This window comes from Eptesicus fuscus, chromosome 13 (genome assembly GCF_027574615.1).
Source record: "Eptesicus fuscus isolate TK198812 chromosome 13, DD_ASM_mEF_20220401, whole genome shotgun sequence".
Lineage (NCBI taxonomy): Eukaryota > Metazoa > Chordata > Mammalia > Chiroptera > Vespertilionidae > Eptesicus > Eptesicus fuscus.
Window position 1 is genome coordinate 40,671,751 of NC_072485.1, and position 18,465 is coordinate 40,690,215.

At 50.0% G+C, this 18,465-nt stretch overlaps 1 protein-coding gene across 1 annotated transcript; it reads right to left on the bottom strand.

Annotated features, from left to right (window-relative positions):
• Window positions 1-4,492: 4,492 nt before the first annotated feature.
• Window positions 4,493-18,127, bottom strand: PLEKHB1 (pleckstrin homology domain containing B1). The gene is made up of 7 exons (XM_054725598.1): window positions 18,037-18,127; window positions 16,744-16,819; window positions 15,101-15,253; window positions 14,869-14,971; window positions 13,758-13,797; window positions 5,334-5,445; window positions 4,493-4,821 (listed from the first exon to the last, which is right to left on the bottom strand). Exons 2-7 carry the CDS (start codon window positions 16,778-16,780, stop codon window positions 4,682-4,684), a joined length of 585 nt encoding a protein of 194 aa, XP_054581573.1. The 5' UTR covers window positions 16,781-16,819; window positions 18,037-18,127; the 3' UTR covers window positions 4,493-4,681.
• Between the last annotated feature and the right edge of the window lie 338 nt (window positions 18,128-18,465).

Consider the following 18,465-nt stretch of genomic DNA (forward strand, 5'->3'; position numbering starts at 1 on the left):
GAAGTGGAATTGCTGAATTATATAGTAATTCTATATTTAACTATGTTTAACTTTTAATCATTAGCAAGTCCATTGTCATGCATATTTTCTCCTATGTTTTATTCTAAGAGCTTTATAGTTTTACGTCTTAAGGTTAGGTCTTAGATCCATTTTAAGTTAATTTTGTATCTGGCTTAAGGTAAGGGTCCAACTTCTTTTTGTTGTTGTTAATCCTCATTTGAGGATATTTTTTTCATTGATTTTTATTTTTTTATTATTTTTTAAAATATATATATATATTTTTTTATTTTTTTTTACAGAGAGGAAGAGAGAGGGATAGAGAGTTAGAAACATCGATGAGAGAGAAACATCGATCAGCTGCCTCTTGCACACCCCCTACTGGGGATGTGCCCGCAACCAAGGTACATGCCCTTGACCGGAATCGAACCTGGGACCCTTGAGTCCGCAGGCCGACGCTCTATCCACTGAGCCAAACCGGTTTCGGCTAAATATATTTTTAGTGATTTTTTACAGAGAGGAAGGGAGAGAGATAGTTAGAAACATCGATGAGAGAGAAACATTGATCAGCTGCCTCCTGCACGACCCCCACTGGAGATGTGCCCGCAACCAAGGTACGTGCCCTTGACCGGAATCGAACCTAGGATCTTTCAGTCTGCAGGCTGACGCTCTATCCACTGAGCCAAACCGGTTTTGGCTTTTTTTCATTGATTTTTAGAGAGAATAGAAGAGAGGGAGGAAGAGATAGGGAGAGAAAGAAACATCAATATGAGAGACACACATAAATTGGTTGCCTTCTGCATGCATCCTGACTGAGGCCGGGGATCGAACCTATAACCTAGGTTCATGCCCCTGAGAGTCGAACCTGCGACCCTGTGGTATGTTGGCTGACCCTTTAACCACTGAGCCAGACCTGCCAGGACTCCAATTCTTTTGCATGTGGATATTTAATTTTCTTAGCAACATTTGTTGAAAAGACTGTTCTTTCCCCTTTGAATTGTCTTGGCACCCTTGATGAAAATCAGTTGACAGCCATATATGTGAGAGTTTATTTCTGGATTGTCTATTTTATTCCTTTGGTCTGTATATCTGTCTTTATGCCAGTACCACACTGTTTTGATTACTGTAGCTTTATACAGCAAACTTTGTTTTATTGTACATCACAATTTTTACAAATTGAAGGTTTTTGGCAACCCTACATCTTATAAGAGCATTTTTCTAAGAACATTTGCTCACTTTGTGTCTTGGTCAGATTTTGGTAATTCTTTACAATATGTCAGATTTTTCCTTATTACATTTGTTAGGATGATTTGTAATCAGTGATCTTTAATGTTATTATTGTAATTGTTTGGGGGCACCACAAACCATCCATAATAATAAAAGGGTAATATGCTAATTAGACTGGACGTCATTCTGGACATCCTTCCTGACGAAGCCAGGCTGGGTCCGGGTGCCTGTGGGTGGCCCGGGGGAAGCCAGCCTGGGTCCTGGGTGCCAGAGGGAAGCCGGTTCTGGCAGCTGGGGGAAGGAAGGCCTACTCTTGCACGAATTTTCATGCATTGGGCCTCTAATGCTCTTGTAAGATGGCAAACTTAATCAATAAATGGTGTGTTCTGACTGCTCCACCGATTGGTCATGCCCCAAAAATGTCTTCCCCCTCCCATCCTCTCTGTTATTTTCTTGATTCACCCATAATTCTGCGTATACATATGGATAATTAATTCTCTTAGAATAGTATCCATTTTGTGAACGGAATATGTCAGTGGAACTACCTATTCTAGAATTTGAGTTTTTCCAGTGCCTCTATGACACTTTTATACCTATTGTGTGTTGTTTTATTTTTGAACATATGTATGCTTTTCTGTTGGGTGTGCCCTAGGAATAGAATTGATGCGTTATCATATTTGTCTACTGACCAGTTTCCAAAGCAGATAGAACAGTTTATACATGAGATTTCCAGCTCCACATCAGTATTTAATGTTGTCTTTTTCACCTTTAGAAATTTAGGTGGGTGTATAGTGGTATCACATTTTAATTCAAAACTTGGTAAAAATGCTGTGCTGACCAAACAAATGTGTGAGCCAGATGTGGTCCATGGGGCACCTCCAGATTAGACTGTGTTGTCTTTGAGGGTTAAAGTTTCTCTTCAAAAATCTAAATATATAAAAGCCTAAGTGACTGTTACGACCAGCCAGCCAGCCGGTAGCTGTGACACGCACTGTCCACCAGGGGGCAGACGCTCAACGCAGGAGCTGCCCCCTGGTGGTCAGTGCGCTCCCACAGCCAACCTCCTGCTGTCCCTCCCCCCAGCCGACCACCCCGATCGATCGGCCCCTTTCGGGACTGGGCGAGATGGCCCTGATCACCGGCCAGGTCGAGGGACCCCACCTGTGCATGAATTTGTGCACCAGACCTCTAGTGATTTTATAATTGTTGGACAGCTGGAAGATTAAAAATTCATGTTGCAATACTGTTAGTGGAGAGATTTTGAAGCGAACTGCATTTGGAGCATCCATTTGCATCCCTCTTGCCCTGTTCAGTGGGGTGAGTGGAAAGAACCATAGTGTTATCAGGATGATGGCAAATGGTAACCCTGAGGCTGTAGAGGCATAAAGAAAAGTGCCCTTAAACCCAGTTGTGGGAGGCTCTTTATAACCTGGCCACGTTCACCACCCCCTCTCACCATACAACTTGCTGTGACATCAGACTGTTTTCTGAACATCATAGTGCTCTCAGGGCCAATGTGTTCCAAGGCCTTTGTTCATGCCATTTCTTCCATCTGTTCTTTCTGCGTGGAAAGCTCTCTCTCCCTTCTGTACTTGGCAAGCTCCTACTCATCCTGCAAGGTTCACCCAGAATTTTTACTTCCTCTCCCGAAGCTTTCCCCAGTTCCCTTAGAGTTGGATACCACCTCCTCAGAGGCACCATGTTCCTCTCTTACCTCATTAAATCATTGATGTTGACGTCTCCCTCTCAGTTGATGTATCTGGGAATATGGCTGAAGTGGACACCTGAGGTTTTTGCCACCCATCTCACATCTATTTATCCTATTTCTGGGAGCAGTGCCCTAACTTTCAGACACCACCCCATCCCTTCTCAGAGCCCTGTTGTTTTAGACCATCTTTCCCAGACCACCTGCAGCCTCAGAAGGCCTGATGCAAGATGGTTGTATTTCCTTCCCTGACAACCTGGTCTCTGGGACCAACTCACTGTAGAAGGATGAGAACGAATTGGGACAGACCCCAACACTACAGAACTCTCAGAAAGCAGGCTCACCCATTAGCTCAGATGACAGAGACCCTGATAACAGCCTCTCTCTTGAGCCCTCAGGGATAGCCAACTTCAACTTCCTACCTTATGAGCGTGGGGAGGGAAAGCAAGTTTCAGAAAGGTGGTTATTTGCCCCAAATTGCTCAGCTAACATGCGCTCATGAGTTCTACCTGACCTCAGAACCCACATTTCTCACTACACCAGAGAAGGCACTCGTTAGGTGCTGAGTCATGGAGATGTCCTAGGGGGACAGGGCCTAGGGAGAACAAACAGCCAGAGCCAGGGCTAGAGCCAACACATCTTTATTAGTCTCTGCAGCAGGGCCACTGGAGCCCCTACCTACAGGGGAACTTTTGCAGGCTACTCTGGCTACTGGGCAGGAATATTAGCATTTCTGTGGTGATTGGGACGGGTGGGGGGGGGGGGGGGGGGGAGAAGGAGACTGGAAGGAGACCAGATGAGACTGCTGGGCAGCCAGCAGGGAGGCACATGTGGGGGGCCTTCTGAGCTGAGACAAAGGTAGTTTATGCCCCAGAAGTGAACACTGCCATCTTCCCCAGAGTGAAAGTGGAGACAAAACCTAAGAGGGTGATAGCCACAGCTATGGGCACAGGGCCAAGCCTCTGGGGAGCAGAAATGCATTTCCTGATGGAGGATCCTAGGGCTGGAGGTCCCAAACAGGTGGGAAACAGGTGCTTTCTGGACACTGAAGGAACAGGGAACCCAGTAAGCTGGTAGTGGCAAGGATGGGGCTAAATGTACAGTGTTTTGGGTCTGGGTATGTGTTAGAAAAACAACAGGCAATATTTTCATTTATTATGAAACTTCCTCTAAAGAAACCTCACATCTCCCCCTTACTCAGCAAGCTTCTTAACCTAGAGGGGTATAATGATCTGACCCCTGCCTCCCTCCCCAGCCCAATTAAATGCCCCTTTAATTTCTTTGATATGCCATGATGGTCATGGCTCTGCACTCTTGCCAACAACCTTCTAGCCTGCCTTCCTCACTCTCTGCCCTCTTACTGTCCAAGGACTGGTAACTCTGCCCTGTCAGGTGTGTACAGCCGTTTTCCCCCACCAAGCCTGGAGCCACCCCAGGAAGAACCTGACTTCTGTGCCTCCAGCACCTGGGAAACTAGAAGCCACAGGAGTTGTTTTTTGTGCCCTGTTGTGTTTGGGGCAAATATACCCATGTGTCTATAATGGATTTCTGGGGTGTCTGGCAGTAGAGACAAGGATTTTTTAGTTAACGTTTGTGCCTCCCATGGTAGCTTCTTCCCATGTTGGGGGTGAGGGTGGGGAGTAGGAGGGGGAGATCCAAGCTTCGCCTGGCTAATAGGAAGAGGCCAAAGTTGGGCAGGGCTTGGGTGGAGGGGTGGGGTCAAGGAGTAAACTATGCGCCGAGTCTCAGGGCTCAGAACCAACAGGGCGACCACATGAGCGAGCCCAGCGCCGCACCGGTGGCCGCCCCCGCGAGCATGCCCATGGCCAGCGGGGCCCCCGAGCTGTAGCAGGGATCATCCCGCACTACCACGTGCGTTACGCCTCCGGGGCCTGCGGAGAGAGCCGGGGAATTCAGACGAGGGAACAGCGCGATCTTCGCTCCTCTCCTCCCGCTTGACTCCAGCCCAACCCAAAGGAAGGCGCTGAGCCCACTGTTCTGTTCCCTAGTCGGAGAAACTGAGGCCTTAAGGTGGGCAGGAAGTGCGGCCCGCCCCCTCGGCTTCCAGGCCTTGGGTCCGCTGTGGATGTGGGCTAGGATGGAAAGGCGAGGAAACCCCCATCTCTAAGAACCTCCCACACCACATCTGGAGCGGGGGGCGACAGCCATTCCCGCATTAGCCACCAGGGGTCATTACCAGCTCAGGAACGGGTTTTGAGCGGCCTGAGAAAAAGGCCTGGAGACGTGAGTCAGCCCTGGGATGGGGAAGGGGCTCCAATCCAAGAGCTATTCCGAGTTTTGGGATGGGGAGGGCCTTGTGGGGGGTTCTGCCTGAGAAAATCCTTGGTCACTAAAAGGGTGGGGCCTGGATCGAAGCAGGAAGCTGGGCGGGCCAGAAATTTACCTGGGTAGGGCTGTCCGTAGGGCGGTCCATAGTAGCTTCGAACATACGTGGCGTCGTACGCGTTGGGCGACACCACCTCATAGTAGTCCTGGTACGGGCTGTAGATACGCACCTGGGGAGCCCTGCCAGGTTAGCTGCCTGGGAATTCCCTGGCCCGGGTTTGGTCCCTTGCCCACTACACCCAGCTCAAGCCCCTCTGGACCCATGGAGCTGCCTCCCCAAGTTTAGAAGTGGGTCCCCAGGGTCCTTGTATTCTAAAGCTCAGCCTCTATACCCAGCTCCCAGTGAGGCCATTTTCTGCCCTGGCCTCCCACCTAGCACTCCCCAAATCAAGAATTCTCCATGGTGCCCAGCTGGTGTGGCTTAGTGGATTGAGGGTCATCCCATGCACCAAGATTCCTGGTCAGGGCACGTGCTCAGATTGCTGGCTAGATCCCCAGCAGGGGGCGTGCAGGATGCAGCCGATTGATAGTTCTCTCTCATCCATGTCTCTCTCCCTCTTCCTTAAAAAAAAAATAATTAAAACATATTTAAAAAGCATGTTCAAAATAATTCTCCATGGCTTCTAACTTCCTTCATAGATAGTCTAATATTTGCTAGCAGCTCTCTAAATGATTCCATTTAGAGAAACCCGATGAATTTCTCTACTCTCCTAGTCACGGAGAGGGAGACCTGGCCAAGTCCCAGGCCCAGGAAATAAAAGAGGGTTGGGGAGGAAGGAGTGGGATTGATCCAGTAGGGAAAGGAAGTAATTAAAGTATTATTGAGCATCCACCATGTACCAGGCCTGAGGGAGGTGTTCACATTGTTACCTTTTCTGTTCCTTACCACAGTCATTATCATCTCCACATTACCACAGAGCTAGGGATGGAGGCTCAGAAAATGGCCAGTGTTCTCCGGGAGGGAGGAATGCACTCCCTGCCCCCTTCGCTCCCCATTAGATTTTTACTAACCCTCCAAGCTAACTCAAAAGTCACCCACTCCAGGAAGCCCTTCTGGGCTCAGAAAGAATCCTTTCTGAGTTCTCTGTGAGCTATGCTTGTGCCTCTTATCCTATCCTTCCTCTGGGCCTTTCCTGCTTGCACCCCAAATGTAAGCTACCCGTAGGCAAGGACTCTGATTTGTGTCACCAGCAGGGTCTAGTGAATGCTAAGAATAAATATATGCTGAATTAAATGGTAGCTCCTAGTCCAAGCCCCTCATTTTACCTACAGAGAGCAGACCTGGAGAGGGGCAGAATCCCCTTCTCTCCTGGCTCCTCCTTGGCCACCCTTCCACCCTCTATCTCTTTGTAACCGGGCTTCACACCTGAATGGTCCCACTCCCCTTTGAAGTCCAGGTGTCTTAAACTCCACGCATCTCAAAGTGATTTCATCATCCTTCCATCCCCCCAAACCTGCTCTTCTGTAAATTCTTTTCTCTAAATGCCACCACTATGCACTCAAACCAAGACATCATGTTGGCACCCTTGTCTTCACACACTCATCGTCCACATCATATCAGCCATCAGGTCACATGACTTTATCTTCTAAATATGCTCTTCTGTCCATCCTTTTGGCCAATGCCAAGAGAAGAAGCCATTAGTTTTGGCAACTTGGAAGCTGTGGGTGACCTTGAAAATAATACCTTTCAGAGGAGGGATTAGGAAAAGAAGCCAGACTATAGGGAGTTAAAGAATGATTGAGAGGTGAGGGATGGAACCAACATATCATGACATCTCTTTCAAGAAGTTTAGCTGTAGCCCTGACTGGTTTGGCTCAGTGTATAGAGTGTCGGCCTGCCGACTGAAGGGTCCCAGGTTCGATTCCAGTCAGGGGCATGTGCCTTGGTTGCGGGCACATCCCCAGTAGGGGGTGTACAGGAGGCAGCTGATCGATGTTTCTCTCTCATCGATGTTTCTAACTCTCTATCCCTCTCCCTTCCTCTCTGTAAAAAAATCAATAAAATATATATTTTAAAAAAACAGAAGTTTAGCTGTAGCTCTGGCCAGTGTTTCTCAGTGGTTAGAATGTTGGCCCATGCATCAAAGGGTCTTGGGTTTGATTCATGGTCAAGGGCACATACCTGGGTTGCAGGTTCTATCCCCGACTGGGCCAGGGTAGGTGCAGAAGGCAACCAATTGATGTGTCTCTCTCACATGGATGTTTTTATCTCCTTCTTTCTCTCTCTCTCTCCCTCTTCCCTTCCACTCTGTAAATATCAATGAATGAAAAAAAAAAAATCCTTGGGTAAGGATTAACAAAAAATAAAATATAGACTTCAAGGAAGTTAAAAAAAACACAAGCTTAGCTGTAAAGGGGAGTTCTCAAATCTTGATGCCATTTCCCAATGATGGAGAGCTTGCCTTCCTCATCTTTTTTATTCAACTACCTAACTTGTCTTTCAGAGTCAACTCGAGTATTACTCTCCCTGAACCTCAGGTCCTGGTGGGCTCCCATCTGGGCACTCATTGGCCTTAGAGTTTCCTGATCACAGCAAAGCACCCCTCGGTAGTGTCATTGCTTGTATCCCTGTGAGTGTGAATCTCTCTCATCAGACTTGTAGACACCCTATCATCACCACCAAAGGCAGCGCCTGGGTCTAACCAGGCCTGATTGGAACATTGTAGGTGCCTAATATACTGAATATATCTCAAGTGAATCAAATACAGGGTCAGACTGGAACTAAGGTCATCCAACTCAGTCCAGTTTCAAGTTAGGGACAATGACCAGACCCAGGGCAATGCAGGAGGCTCAGACAAAAAAAAAGCTCAGTCTCAAGTGACTTCCCTCACTGTGCTCCTTCTCCAAGGGTGATCCAATAGGGATTTCTGGTGGGGGTGGCCAGGATTTGAGCTCCAAGCCTAGAAGGGGCTAGAGAGATCTAAGCACTCAGATCCCGAATTTTATCGGTAGGGAAGTTGAGGTCCAGAGTGTACACCTTTGCAGCTGCACAGGGAACCAGTGGCCCTGTTAGGCCCTGGAGAGAATGGAAAACACCACTTCATGTCCCTGTGGGCCACCTGTTTCTACCCTCCAGGCCTGGGAGGCTCAGAGGTAAAGTCATGTGGGTCACCTGGCAACGGGGCGGGGGATCCCCCGAGACTCATGGACAGAAGAACCAAAGGACTTGATTTCTGGTCCTCTCCCTCTCTGCAGGCCTAGACCCTTATATGCAAACAGATCCCTTCCCTCAGAAAAACTGTTGTGTACTTATAAGATTTTAAAGGTTCACAGCCTTTTTAAAAATCCTCATCTGAGGATATTTTTTCCATTACTTTTTTTTAATTTATTTATTTATTTTTTTTTTTTTTTAGAGAGATGGGAAGGATGGGGGGAGAGAGAGAGAAATATCAATGTGAGACATCAATTGGTTGCCTCCTGCACGCCCCTGGCTGGGGCCAGAACAAACCTGCAACCACATACTTGCCCTTGACCGGGAATTAATCTCAAGACCCTTTGGTCCATGGACTGACACTCTACCACTGAGCAACACTGGCCAGGGTGGTTTACAATCTTTTAAATCCTATTTTTTGGAATCTCCACTGTATACAAACTTGAATCGTAGTTTGGGCATGGCGGATGCCTCAGAATACTGGGCTGGAAGTCCCAGCCCTGCTACTGATGAATTAAGGGACCCTGGTCAAGTTATGCCCTCTCAGAGCTTCAATTTTCTCATCTGTAAACAGGGCCAGTCCTACACTGCCCACTCCTGAGCCACAGTGAGAATCCAGCAGAGCCACGTCTAAGCAACTGGCTGGTCCTAGTACTTCTGGGCTCAGTGGTTCTTGTACAGTAGAATCACCAAGAGAAATTTTTAAACCAGATTTCCAAAAGCCACACCTGTGGTATTGGAGAATCCAGAGGTAAGATCTGAACATTTCTGGCTTGTTGTTTTTCAAGTCCTTAAGCGATTCTAATGTACAACCACATTGCTCACCACTGTGCTAGAAAAGGAGCTCACAGTTGACTATAAGACCACAGGTACTCTATGGCAGGCCCCCACTGTGCCCTGGCTGAGCACTGGAGAGAGGATTCATCCCTAAATCCTGCATTCCAGAAACACTGGGGGTGTGCAGGGAGACAGACAGGGACTAAATTATAATATGCCATAATAGGTTTTTCACTTCTTCCTTCTTCCCTTTATTCATTCACTTGTTTGCTCATTCAGTAAACACTGCCTTGGGCCTACTTGTGCCTGACCTTGTGCACCAGGAATAAGGAGGGTCAAAATATCGACTGTCTCTCCATCACTAAGTAGCCATTGACCTGCTGTATACCCAGCACTGTGCCAGGCTCCATAGGGCAGAGCTGATCAGACCTGGTCCTTGCCTTGGAGGATGTTCCAGGTCTCATGAGAGAACAAAGAGAAGTAAACAGAATGGAAACCAGGCAGCATGAAGACAGTACTGAGCATCAGTGCAGCGGGGATGTGGGAGGGAGTGGCGGTACCTGGAGGTCTGGGAGTCCTCCCTGAGGAGGTGGCAGCCTTTGAAGTGGGTCTTAGACGATAAACTAAATGTCAGTTTGTCAAGTGAATATGGACACTAAGGGTTTTCACAGCAGAGAGAACAGCATGTTCTGGGAAGAAGGGAAAGGTCTGGAGCAGCTAGGACAGAGGGTACAGCAAAGCAGTTGGAGCACAGGGGATGAGGGGCCTGTGTAGGCAAGACTGGCTCAGGCCAGATCCCGAGGCCTTGAAAGCAGGGTTGTGGTTGGTGTCTGATGGATGACGGGAGCCAAGGAATGTTTGTGAGCCGGGAAGGGATGTGACCAGGCCCAGTTTGGGAGGCACATCCTGGTGGCCAGGATGGAGGCAAGAAGGGCTAAGTCAGCACTTACCCAGATTCGCCTCTCAACATTACAGGGGCTCCACGAGCTGGTCACACACCTGACCTTGGGGCAAACCCGGCGGCTTCTGGGAGGGACGGTGGCTCCAGCTGGGGCCTGCTCAGGCCACAGAAACCCAAGAAGGGGGAGGAAGGGAGTTGTCAGAGGCTCTCTACATCTGGAGAGACTCACAGTTCTTAATAGGCCCTAACCAGAGCCCTCTTCCAGCTGGGCAGGGGCTGGGGGTGTCTTCCTCCTCCTCACCTATGGTAAAGGGGGGAAGACTAGGAGGGGGTGGTGATTTTGCCAAAGTTACTCAGAGAAGAAGGATCAGTAGCCTCTCTCCAGAATTAGCCCACCTTCACGTGTTTCGGGCTGCTGAGGTTCCCGTCTCCAGGGAGGACAAAACAGCTATGATCTGCCCTTCCAGCCATCTGCCCCCTTCACTGGCCCCCCAGTCTTGCCCCTAGCCCTGTGTTCCCTAGAACAGCTGGGGTCAGGAGCTCCTCCTCGAGCCTCCACCCAGAGCAGGGTATAAACCTGCAAGATGTGAAGAGATAAAGTGCAGGTCACTCCTGCATAGGTACAAGACAGAGAACCCCCCGTCCCCCTCCCCCCCCCCCCCCCCCCCACAGGCATGAACACTCAGAGACAGGCAGACACTGGTACAAAGACAGAGACACAAACACAACCCCCTTGAGAAGCTCTGGGATGGGAGGGATGTGTGTGTGTGCAGAGCAGTGGGGGGTGGAGTAGAGGGTCAGAGCAGAGAGGTGTGGTAAGCAGAGCAGCAGGAAGGCGGACAGGAAGAGAAGGGACAAGGCAGCTTCATAGAGTCACAGAGTGCAGAACGGTCAGCTCTCACCTCCTTCCTTCCATCTCTCAGGTGGGACTGATTTGCCCTGTATAAGGGGGATTTGGAGCTCAGAGCCAGTTTAGCCCAACTGGGGTCCCTCCACCTCCGTCCTACTGACCACTGCCCAGCCTCCTCACTCCTAGCTTCCTCTAATCCAGCCTTCACCCAGAAGCGTGAGTCTGCTCCCCAAAGTTTGACCACAGCCCTTCCTGCTTAGTGACCTTTACTGCTCCCCACAACCCTGGGGTAAAGTTCAGTTCCTTTAACTGGACGTCAAGGCCCTTTGTGACATAGCTCCTCAGAGGTCACCTTCCCCATTTCTTTCCCTCCGCACATTACCCTCCAGCCAGGCCAGACTCCTGGCCCTGATGCACACATGCACACATACAAATGCACTTGTCACCTCCCTGCCTCTGCTCCTGCAATTTCCCTCAAAATCTCACACTGACCTAGATTTCAATACAGGCTTTTTCACTGACTATAAATTATGAGACTTTGGACAAATCACTCCCTCGGAACTTCAGCTTCCCTATCTGTAAAATGGGGCTGAAAACATCAACCCCTACCAGAGTTGTTGGAAATTTAAATGATATAACCCATGTCAGGTGCTCATCGGCTTGCCTGGCTCTCAGAAGGTAGATGCCTGAGGGGGTTTCTTTGTTTTTTAATTTTATTAAGACCTTTTCTATCTATACCAGGTCCGAAGGGGTTTCTAAACGCATCCCAGTTTTCCCTGCTACTTCCCATAGACTTCCTCTCAAGATGAGTAGGACTCCACTGCACCACAGATAGAAGGAGCAAGCATGGAATCTGGAGACAGACAGATGGGGGTCAAGGCAAGTTGGGCTGAGCTAGGGGCTTTGGACAGCTCCTCAAACCCACACCACATTAAGTTCTGTTGGCTCTCCCTCTTAAACATGCCTTGTCCTCATCAACTTTTCTCTGCCAGCAAGGCCTTAGTCCAGTCCTCCAGCCAGTCACCTGGACAGGATCCCAGCCTTCTAACTGGTCTCCAGGATCCACTTTTACCTTCTACAATCCATTTCCTACCTACCAGACAGACTATCTTTTTAAAAATACAAATCCCCTCTGACCTATTCGTGCCATCCCTCTGCTTAACAACTTTCCATGACTTCCTGATGCTCTCCGGAGAAACTGACATCCTTAACACAGCCCGTAACGCCCTGCCAACCCTCCTTCCCCACTGCCCTCTCACTCCCTGAGCTCCAGCCACCCAGCCTTCTTTTCGTTCTTCAACTTGCCAAAAAGTCTTAATCCCTCTAGGGCCTTTGCACATGCAGTTCCCTCTTCCTGGAAAGCTCTTCCATTCACCCCACCCTACCCCTTTCACCCAGTCTATTTGTTTATACTTCAGGTCTCAGTGTAAGCCTTGTCTGGACTCCCATCTGAATCAGGCCACCAGGGTGGTCACAAACTGAGTGTACACTGCACGTCTCCATCAGAGCAGTTACCACCATTTGCAATAGAACAAACAACCGTATAATTAGTTGCTTCACATCTGGCTTCCCAGTAGGCTGAGTCCAGGAGGGCAGGGCTCACATCTCCTGAGCTCACCTCTGATCCCTTGCCCTGGCACAGTGCCTGGCATGTAGTAGAAAGTCAGTAAATGTTTGCTGTGTACGTGAATGAAACTCAGTCATCATTTGCAGAGAGGGAACAATAATCCCAACCTCACAGGACTGTTGTGAGGAATAGTTGCAATTGCATCTGTACCACACCTGGCACGTAATAGTTGCTCAATAAAAGACAGTTCCTTTCCCCCAGCTCACATGCCATCCCCTTCTCGGAGGCCTCTCTCTCCCTCCTCTGAGCACCAGTGGACCATCTTCTGTCCTTTCCTGCTTGAGACTCAGGGCATCTGAGTCTGCACAAGTCAATTCACTCACATACAGTGGCCCCTCAGTTCTCAAACTTAATTCATTCCGGAAGGCTATTCGAGAAAGCGATTTGTTCGAAAACCAAATCATTGTTTCCCATTACAAATAATGTAAACTGAATTAATTTGTTCCACGCCCCCAGATGATTCCCTGTTTTAACCTTTCTTATATACAGTACATGTCTAAGGTACTGTTTAACCTATAAACAAACACTTCATTTCTTACATTTATTGAACCACCCCTACTCGCAACCACTTGTAGCACTTTTCCAGGTGTGTCTTTCAGGAAGTCAGCATGTGATCTTCCCTTTTTCACGTGTTGCTGCCTCCAAAGTGTTGTCACTGGCTAACTGCTTTTTGTTTATCCAAATCAACATTTTTTTCTACTAGTAACTCTTCAATGGCCTGTGATCATTGATTCTTTCACACGCTTAGCAACATTAGCACTCTTGATGGCCCCTATATGTTTTAAAATTGTGCTAGTTGTCCATTTTGCCAGCAAAAACAAAAACAAAAAAAAACCCACAAAAATATTCACAGCACAATTTCCTGAGATGTTAACAATGCAAGGTTTAGCAGTAGACTCCAATTCTCTCCTTTGTTTGTGGCCTGAGAGATGCTTTTGTCATGCTGATGTACCAGCATGAAAGGGTTGTCAGGTCCAGAACTGAAGTTTTTATTCAAGGACCAAGACATTTTTTTCCCATGAACCAAATTGTTCCAGATGGGAGTCGTTCAAGAACCCAGGTTTGACTGTATATGGGAATTGAGAACTCCTGGGCAGGCGGAGACCGAGTCTGAATCACCCATGATTCCATGGCAGGTAGGGGTGGGGAGGAGAGAAGGAGGGAATGGGGGCTCACCGGGGTGGAATTCGCCTCCAGCAGCGCAGTCTTCCAAGCTCTGCAAAGCAAACCCCACCACACTATGAGGGAGGGTTGGAAGAAGGGGGATGAGCCCCTACATTTTAGATTTAATTCCCCCACCCAGACTCTTGCCCCATTTTTGGGGGGGAGGGTAAGATCTTTTGAATACACAAAGGTGACCCCCTCCCCTGCCCCAGTCACATGGACAGAGCCCTCAGTTGAGCTGGAACCTCGTAATTCATTCGTAGTCCATAGTTTTCACCCTTTAGAAGGCTCAGTTTCCCCATGTAGACAACAGACAACTGGGCCTGGGGGTCTCTTCGGGGCCTTCAGATTCTGACCTGCCTAGGCTGGTTCTCTAGCTGCAGTACCCCCCTCCCTCCTGCCCACATCCAAAACCTACAAACAGTTCCCCAACACTCTGACCCCAGAGCCCTGGAAAGGCCCAGTGGACACAGGACAATTGGGCTTTTGTTGGTTGCCATGGCACCTGTCGGGTGGACAAGGCAGCTCTGTGCTTTGTCTACCCAGAGCTCAGCTTCCCCCACTCCCACACACCCCATCTCATTCGCTCTCCTACAATGCAAAGGCCAACTGACCCTCTGCCAGAGGGTAGGAAGGGAAAGAATGTGAGTGAGCAGCCGGTGCCTGAAGATACACCCAGGCTCACGGTGTGGACCTGAGTCTGACATTGGGGTGCCCCCATGCTATGGCAGGCTGCCTCTGTTAGGCAGGTCAGGGTCCACTCCTCAGATCAGTCTCCAACCAGGACATCACCTCAGAAGGAGGGTCCTTTGAGGATGCCACAGGGCTCTGTTCCTTTGTATCACCCTAAGTGAGGGCTCACCTCAGAGACTGCTCAAGACCTGACTCTGAATGATCAGGGGCCACACACTTGAGGCAGGTGTGCACACTCCTCCCCCAACATTTCAATGGGGTACCTTACCAATCACCATGAGCCATCAAATGCACTCCTCCAGCCTCCACCAACCTGACTGTCTCTCTGTCCCCTCTCCCTAACGTCAGGGAACCAGGAGGCCCAACGAGGAGCAGGCATCTGATCACACGCCCTAGGATACCGTCCCATCCTCTCCCGGGAGCAACTCACACGGCGTCATCCTGAGTCTCCGCACACAGGTGCAGGCGGGAGCCTTCCCGGAGACTCACGGTCAGCAGCCCATCTCGGCTCCGGCCCTCGGGGGGCTGCACATCTAAAGGCAGACACACAGAGAAGGGGTCTCCATGGGGCACAGGCCCCTTCCAATGCAGGTGTTCTCGGACAGACACGACGGGAGGGCCGTACTCATAGTCACAGAGCCAGAAAGGAAAGGGCTCCTCACCGTGGCACTCTTGGCCGATCTTTATGTTGCGAACATTGGAGCGGATAAGCACACGGTCCTCCTCGTCCTGCGCAGTCTCATCGTGGTAGTAGCCCAGGGTCCCATCCAGCCACAGAGCGAACCAGTTCCGTTTCCAGCGGCGAAGGATAGAGCCTGTGAGATATTCCAGACCCGCCAGGCAGGCTGATCGCAGGGCCTGCTGGGGGCCAGAGCCCTGGATGGGCTTCCCCGAGTCCTCTGGCCCCAGCCCCTCAGAGTTGCAACCACCCTTGTCTATCCCCTGAAGTGACGGCAGGTCTTCTTTCTGTCTTGCTCACCCATTGCCTCCCCCCATTAGGCCTAACACATAGCAGGGGCTCCATAAACATTTTAAATGGCAAATGAGTGATCTGATTCCCCCCTTGAGGGCTTCCAAGGCTAACCCCCAAGTCTCTTTAAAGGCAAAGACCTCTCCCTACCCTAAGCCTCTGTCTTCGTTCTTATCTCTGACTTGTGTGATGGTCATTCATGTAGTGTCTGCCTCTTCCATCAGATGGGGATGGGGGGTGGGGGGCGGGGTCCACAGCTGGACCTGGACTGGGTGTTTGCTGAACCAAATGAACTGAGAATAGGTCATGGAGGGGATTAGGGGGCTCCTAGCCCAGAAGTGCTCTTGCTAAGATCATGACCCTGATCTGAGCGTGGGTCTGGAAGCTGAGCCCCAGCTTCAGACATTTTGTGATTGTAAATCTTAACAGAAAGGGCAAAGACATACGAGAGCTGCTTAGAGCCTTACGGGCTCCAAAGCACAGGGGCATTTTTCATTTTGCCCTGAGCCTTGTTATGGGGCCAGCCATGGGCTGGGGTGGTGTGGACACACAGAGGATCAAAGCCAGTCCCTGCCCTTGAAGGGCTCGGTCTGGGGTCTGCGTGGGGTGGAGGGTGGGGGGAGGTGACACCCACAGGTAAAGACAGTTATAGGGCGATCAATGCTATAACAGGAGTGTGGATGAGGCATTGGGGATCAGAGAAGCGAGCCTCCAGCCCAGGTTGGTGTTACAGCATGGGCTGGGGTGGGGGTTAGAGGAAAAGTCAGAGAAGGCTCCTCACAGAAGGGGACATCTGAGCTGGGTCTTGAAGAATAAGTAGAAGTTTACCAGGCAGTCAGGAATAGGAAGGGCATTCCAGGCACAGGGAAAAGCATGGACAAAGGTGGGGAGGATAAAAAGGGCCTGGTTTGCCCCGGCCATGGGGCTCAGTTGGTTGAGTGTCATCCCAGGCACCCAAGGGTCACCAGTTCAATTCCTGGGGTTTCGGTTCCATCCAGGTTGAGATGTGTACGGGAGGCAACTGATCGACGTTTTTCACATCAGTGTCTGTCTCTGTCTCTGCTTCTCTCCCTCCCACTCTCTAATCAACAAAAAACATATATATATATATATATATATACATATATATATATATATACACATATATATACACATATGTGTGTGTGTGTATATATATATATATTTATATATATATATATATATATATATATATATATATATATATATATATATTTAAAGGGCCTGGTTTCTTGGGAGAAGGGTTCACTGTGGCAGGCCCAATAAGCCACTGTCCTCACTCCTTCCCCTGCACAGGCTTGGCCCAGGGTCACTCACTCTGTCTCCACAGCCAGCCACCCCTCACCAGGGCCATTTCTTCAAAAGGACTTCCCAGGATGGAGTCAGGCGGGACCTGTCAGAGGAGCCACAACACACACAGGCCTCATCAGCAGTTCCAGAGCAGCTCTGGGGAGAGAAGCCCCCAGCCCCGTCCTCCCTGGGGGAGCCACCGAGGGAACGTTGAAAGGAGTGTAAGTAAACAAACAAGGCAAGCCTGCCTTTCTCCTCCCCGCTCTCTGCTCCAGGCAGAGAATGGCAGCTCTGTCCTGTGGGGTCAGCAGGGCAGCCACCACTGTGCTGGGGTGGGGGAGGGGGTCAGGAGTCTGGATTCCAATCTCAGTTCCATAACCTTGGCCAGGTCCCTTGTTCCTGGCCTTTTTCCCTGGACCCGTAGAGGTGTGACTGTGAGGCGGGTAGAGGTTGGAGTGAGTAACTCATAAAATGTTAGAACCCCTGGGATTCTGAAAGGCTGGCAGCACAGAATATGAGAATCACAGCAATAAACGAGGGACCTTCGTAATAAGAAAATCCTCCTCACACTTGAATGTCATCTGAGCCGTTTGTAAAGTGCATAAAATAATGGTTCAACGGCAGCTGACGGACTGAGTGCTATGCCAGGTACACGTCTCAGTGCTTTTGTCTATTACCTTACTGAAGTCCCACCACAAACCTTGTGACACCCAGGACACTGGGGCTTGGAGAGGTCCAGTCATCTGTGCAGATCCACTTGACGAGTAAGCAGTGGAGGCAGGACTCACACCCGGCAGTCCTAGCGTCTGACCACTATACCAGCAGGAGCTTTTAAAACTCCAGATACCCAGGTCAGACTCAATTAAAAACTAATTCAGAATGGCTGGGGGGTGGGAAGCAAGCACTGGAAGTCTTTAAAGGTCCCTAGCTGATTCAACGTGCAGCGAAGTTTGGGAACCACTGCACATACTGTACTACCTTCCCTTGTCCCAACTGTAACTGTTAGCCGAGTAGGATATTTACTCCTATTTTGCAGATACACAAACCGAGCGGTAGATACACTGACTTGTCCGTGTATGTGATGGAACTTGGATTGGAATCTAGGTGTCCTCTATTCCTCAGGGCAACTTACCTGCGATCAGGTGCCTCTGCCCCTCCCCCACTTGCTGCGTAGCAAGGGCTGGCACACCTGGGCTGGAAGGCCCGGCCTTGTCCCTGCTTCTCCTGCCGCTCCCTCCCATCTCCAAGCCCTGACACAGGTAAGACAAGAGGGCCAGGTGCAAGCAAACTCCCTCTCCAGCCTCCCCTTGATGCACCCACCTGTCTACACCTGTTGCAGGATGCTGCTGCCCAAACAGCCGCTACTGGATGCTGCTGCCACCCAACCCGCTGCGCCTGCGCTTTGCGCGCCCCAGAGCTCCTGGGGCATTTCACTCCCCAGACTACGCCCCGGCCCGGGACTCGCGGCCCCTGAGCCCCGCCCCAGGCCCCGCCCTCCCCCCCCTGGGAGGGGGCGTGGCGTGGAGCGCGGTGCTGTCGTAAGGCCTCTGGGACTTGTAGTCTGCAGCTCTGGAGCCCAGCAGGACGCAACCGCCCCTGGGTGGTAGCCCGCGTCTGACCCGGCGCACAGGTGAGAGGCCGCACCTGCGATTTTGTTTTTGCTGTTTGTTCACTTATTTATCGTGAAATACCTTCTTCTAACCTTTTTGAACTCATTTTCTAGAAAGAAAAAAAAAAAAAGTAAAGCTG

Coding starts and splice junctions, on each gene's coding strand:
- PLEKHB1 (XM_054725598.1), bottom strand. CDS start 16,780: ATGGCCCTGGTGAGGGGTGGCTGGCTGTGGAGACAGA. Junction 15,254..16,743: donor TGGCTGGCTGTGGAGACAGA/GTGAGTGACCCT, acceptor AATATCTCACAG/GCTCTATCCTTCGCCGCTGG. Junction 14,972..15,100: donor GATCGGCCAAGAGTGCCACG/GTGAGGAGCCCT, acceptor GTCTGCCTTTAG/ATGTGCAGCCCCCCGAGGGC.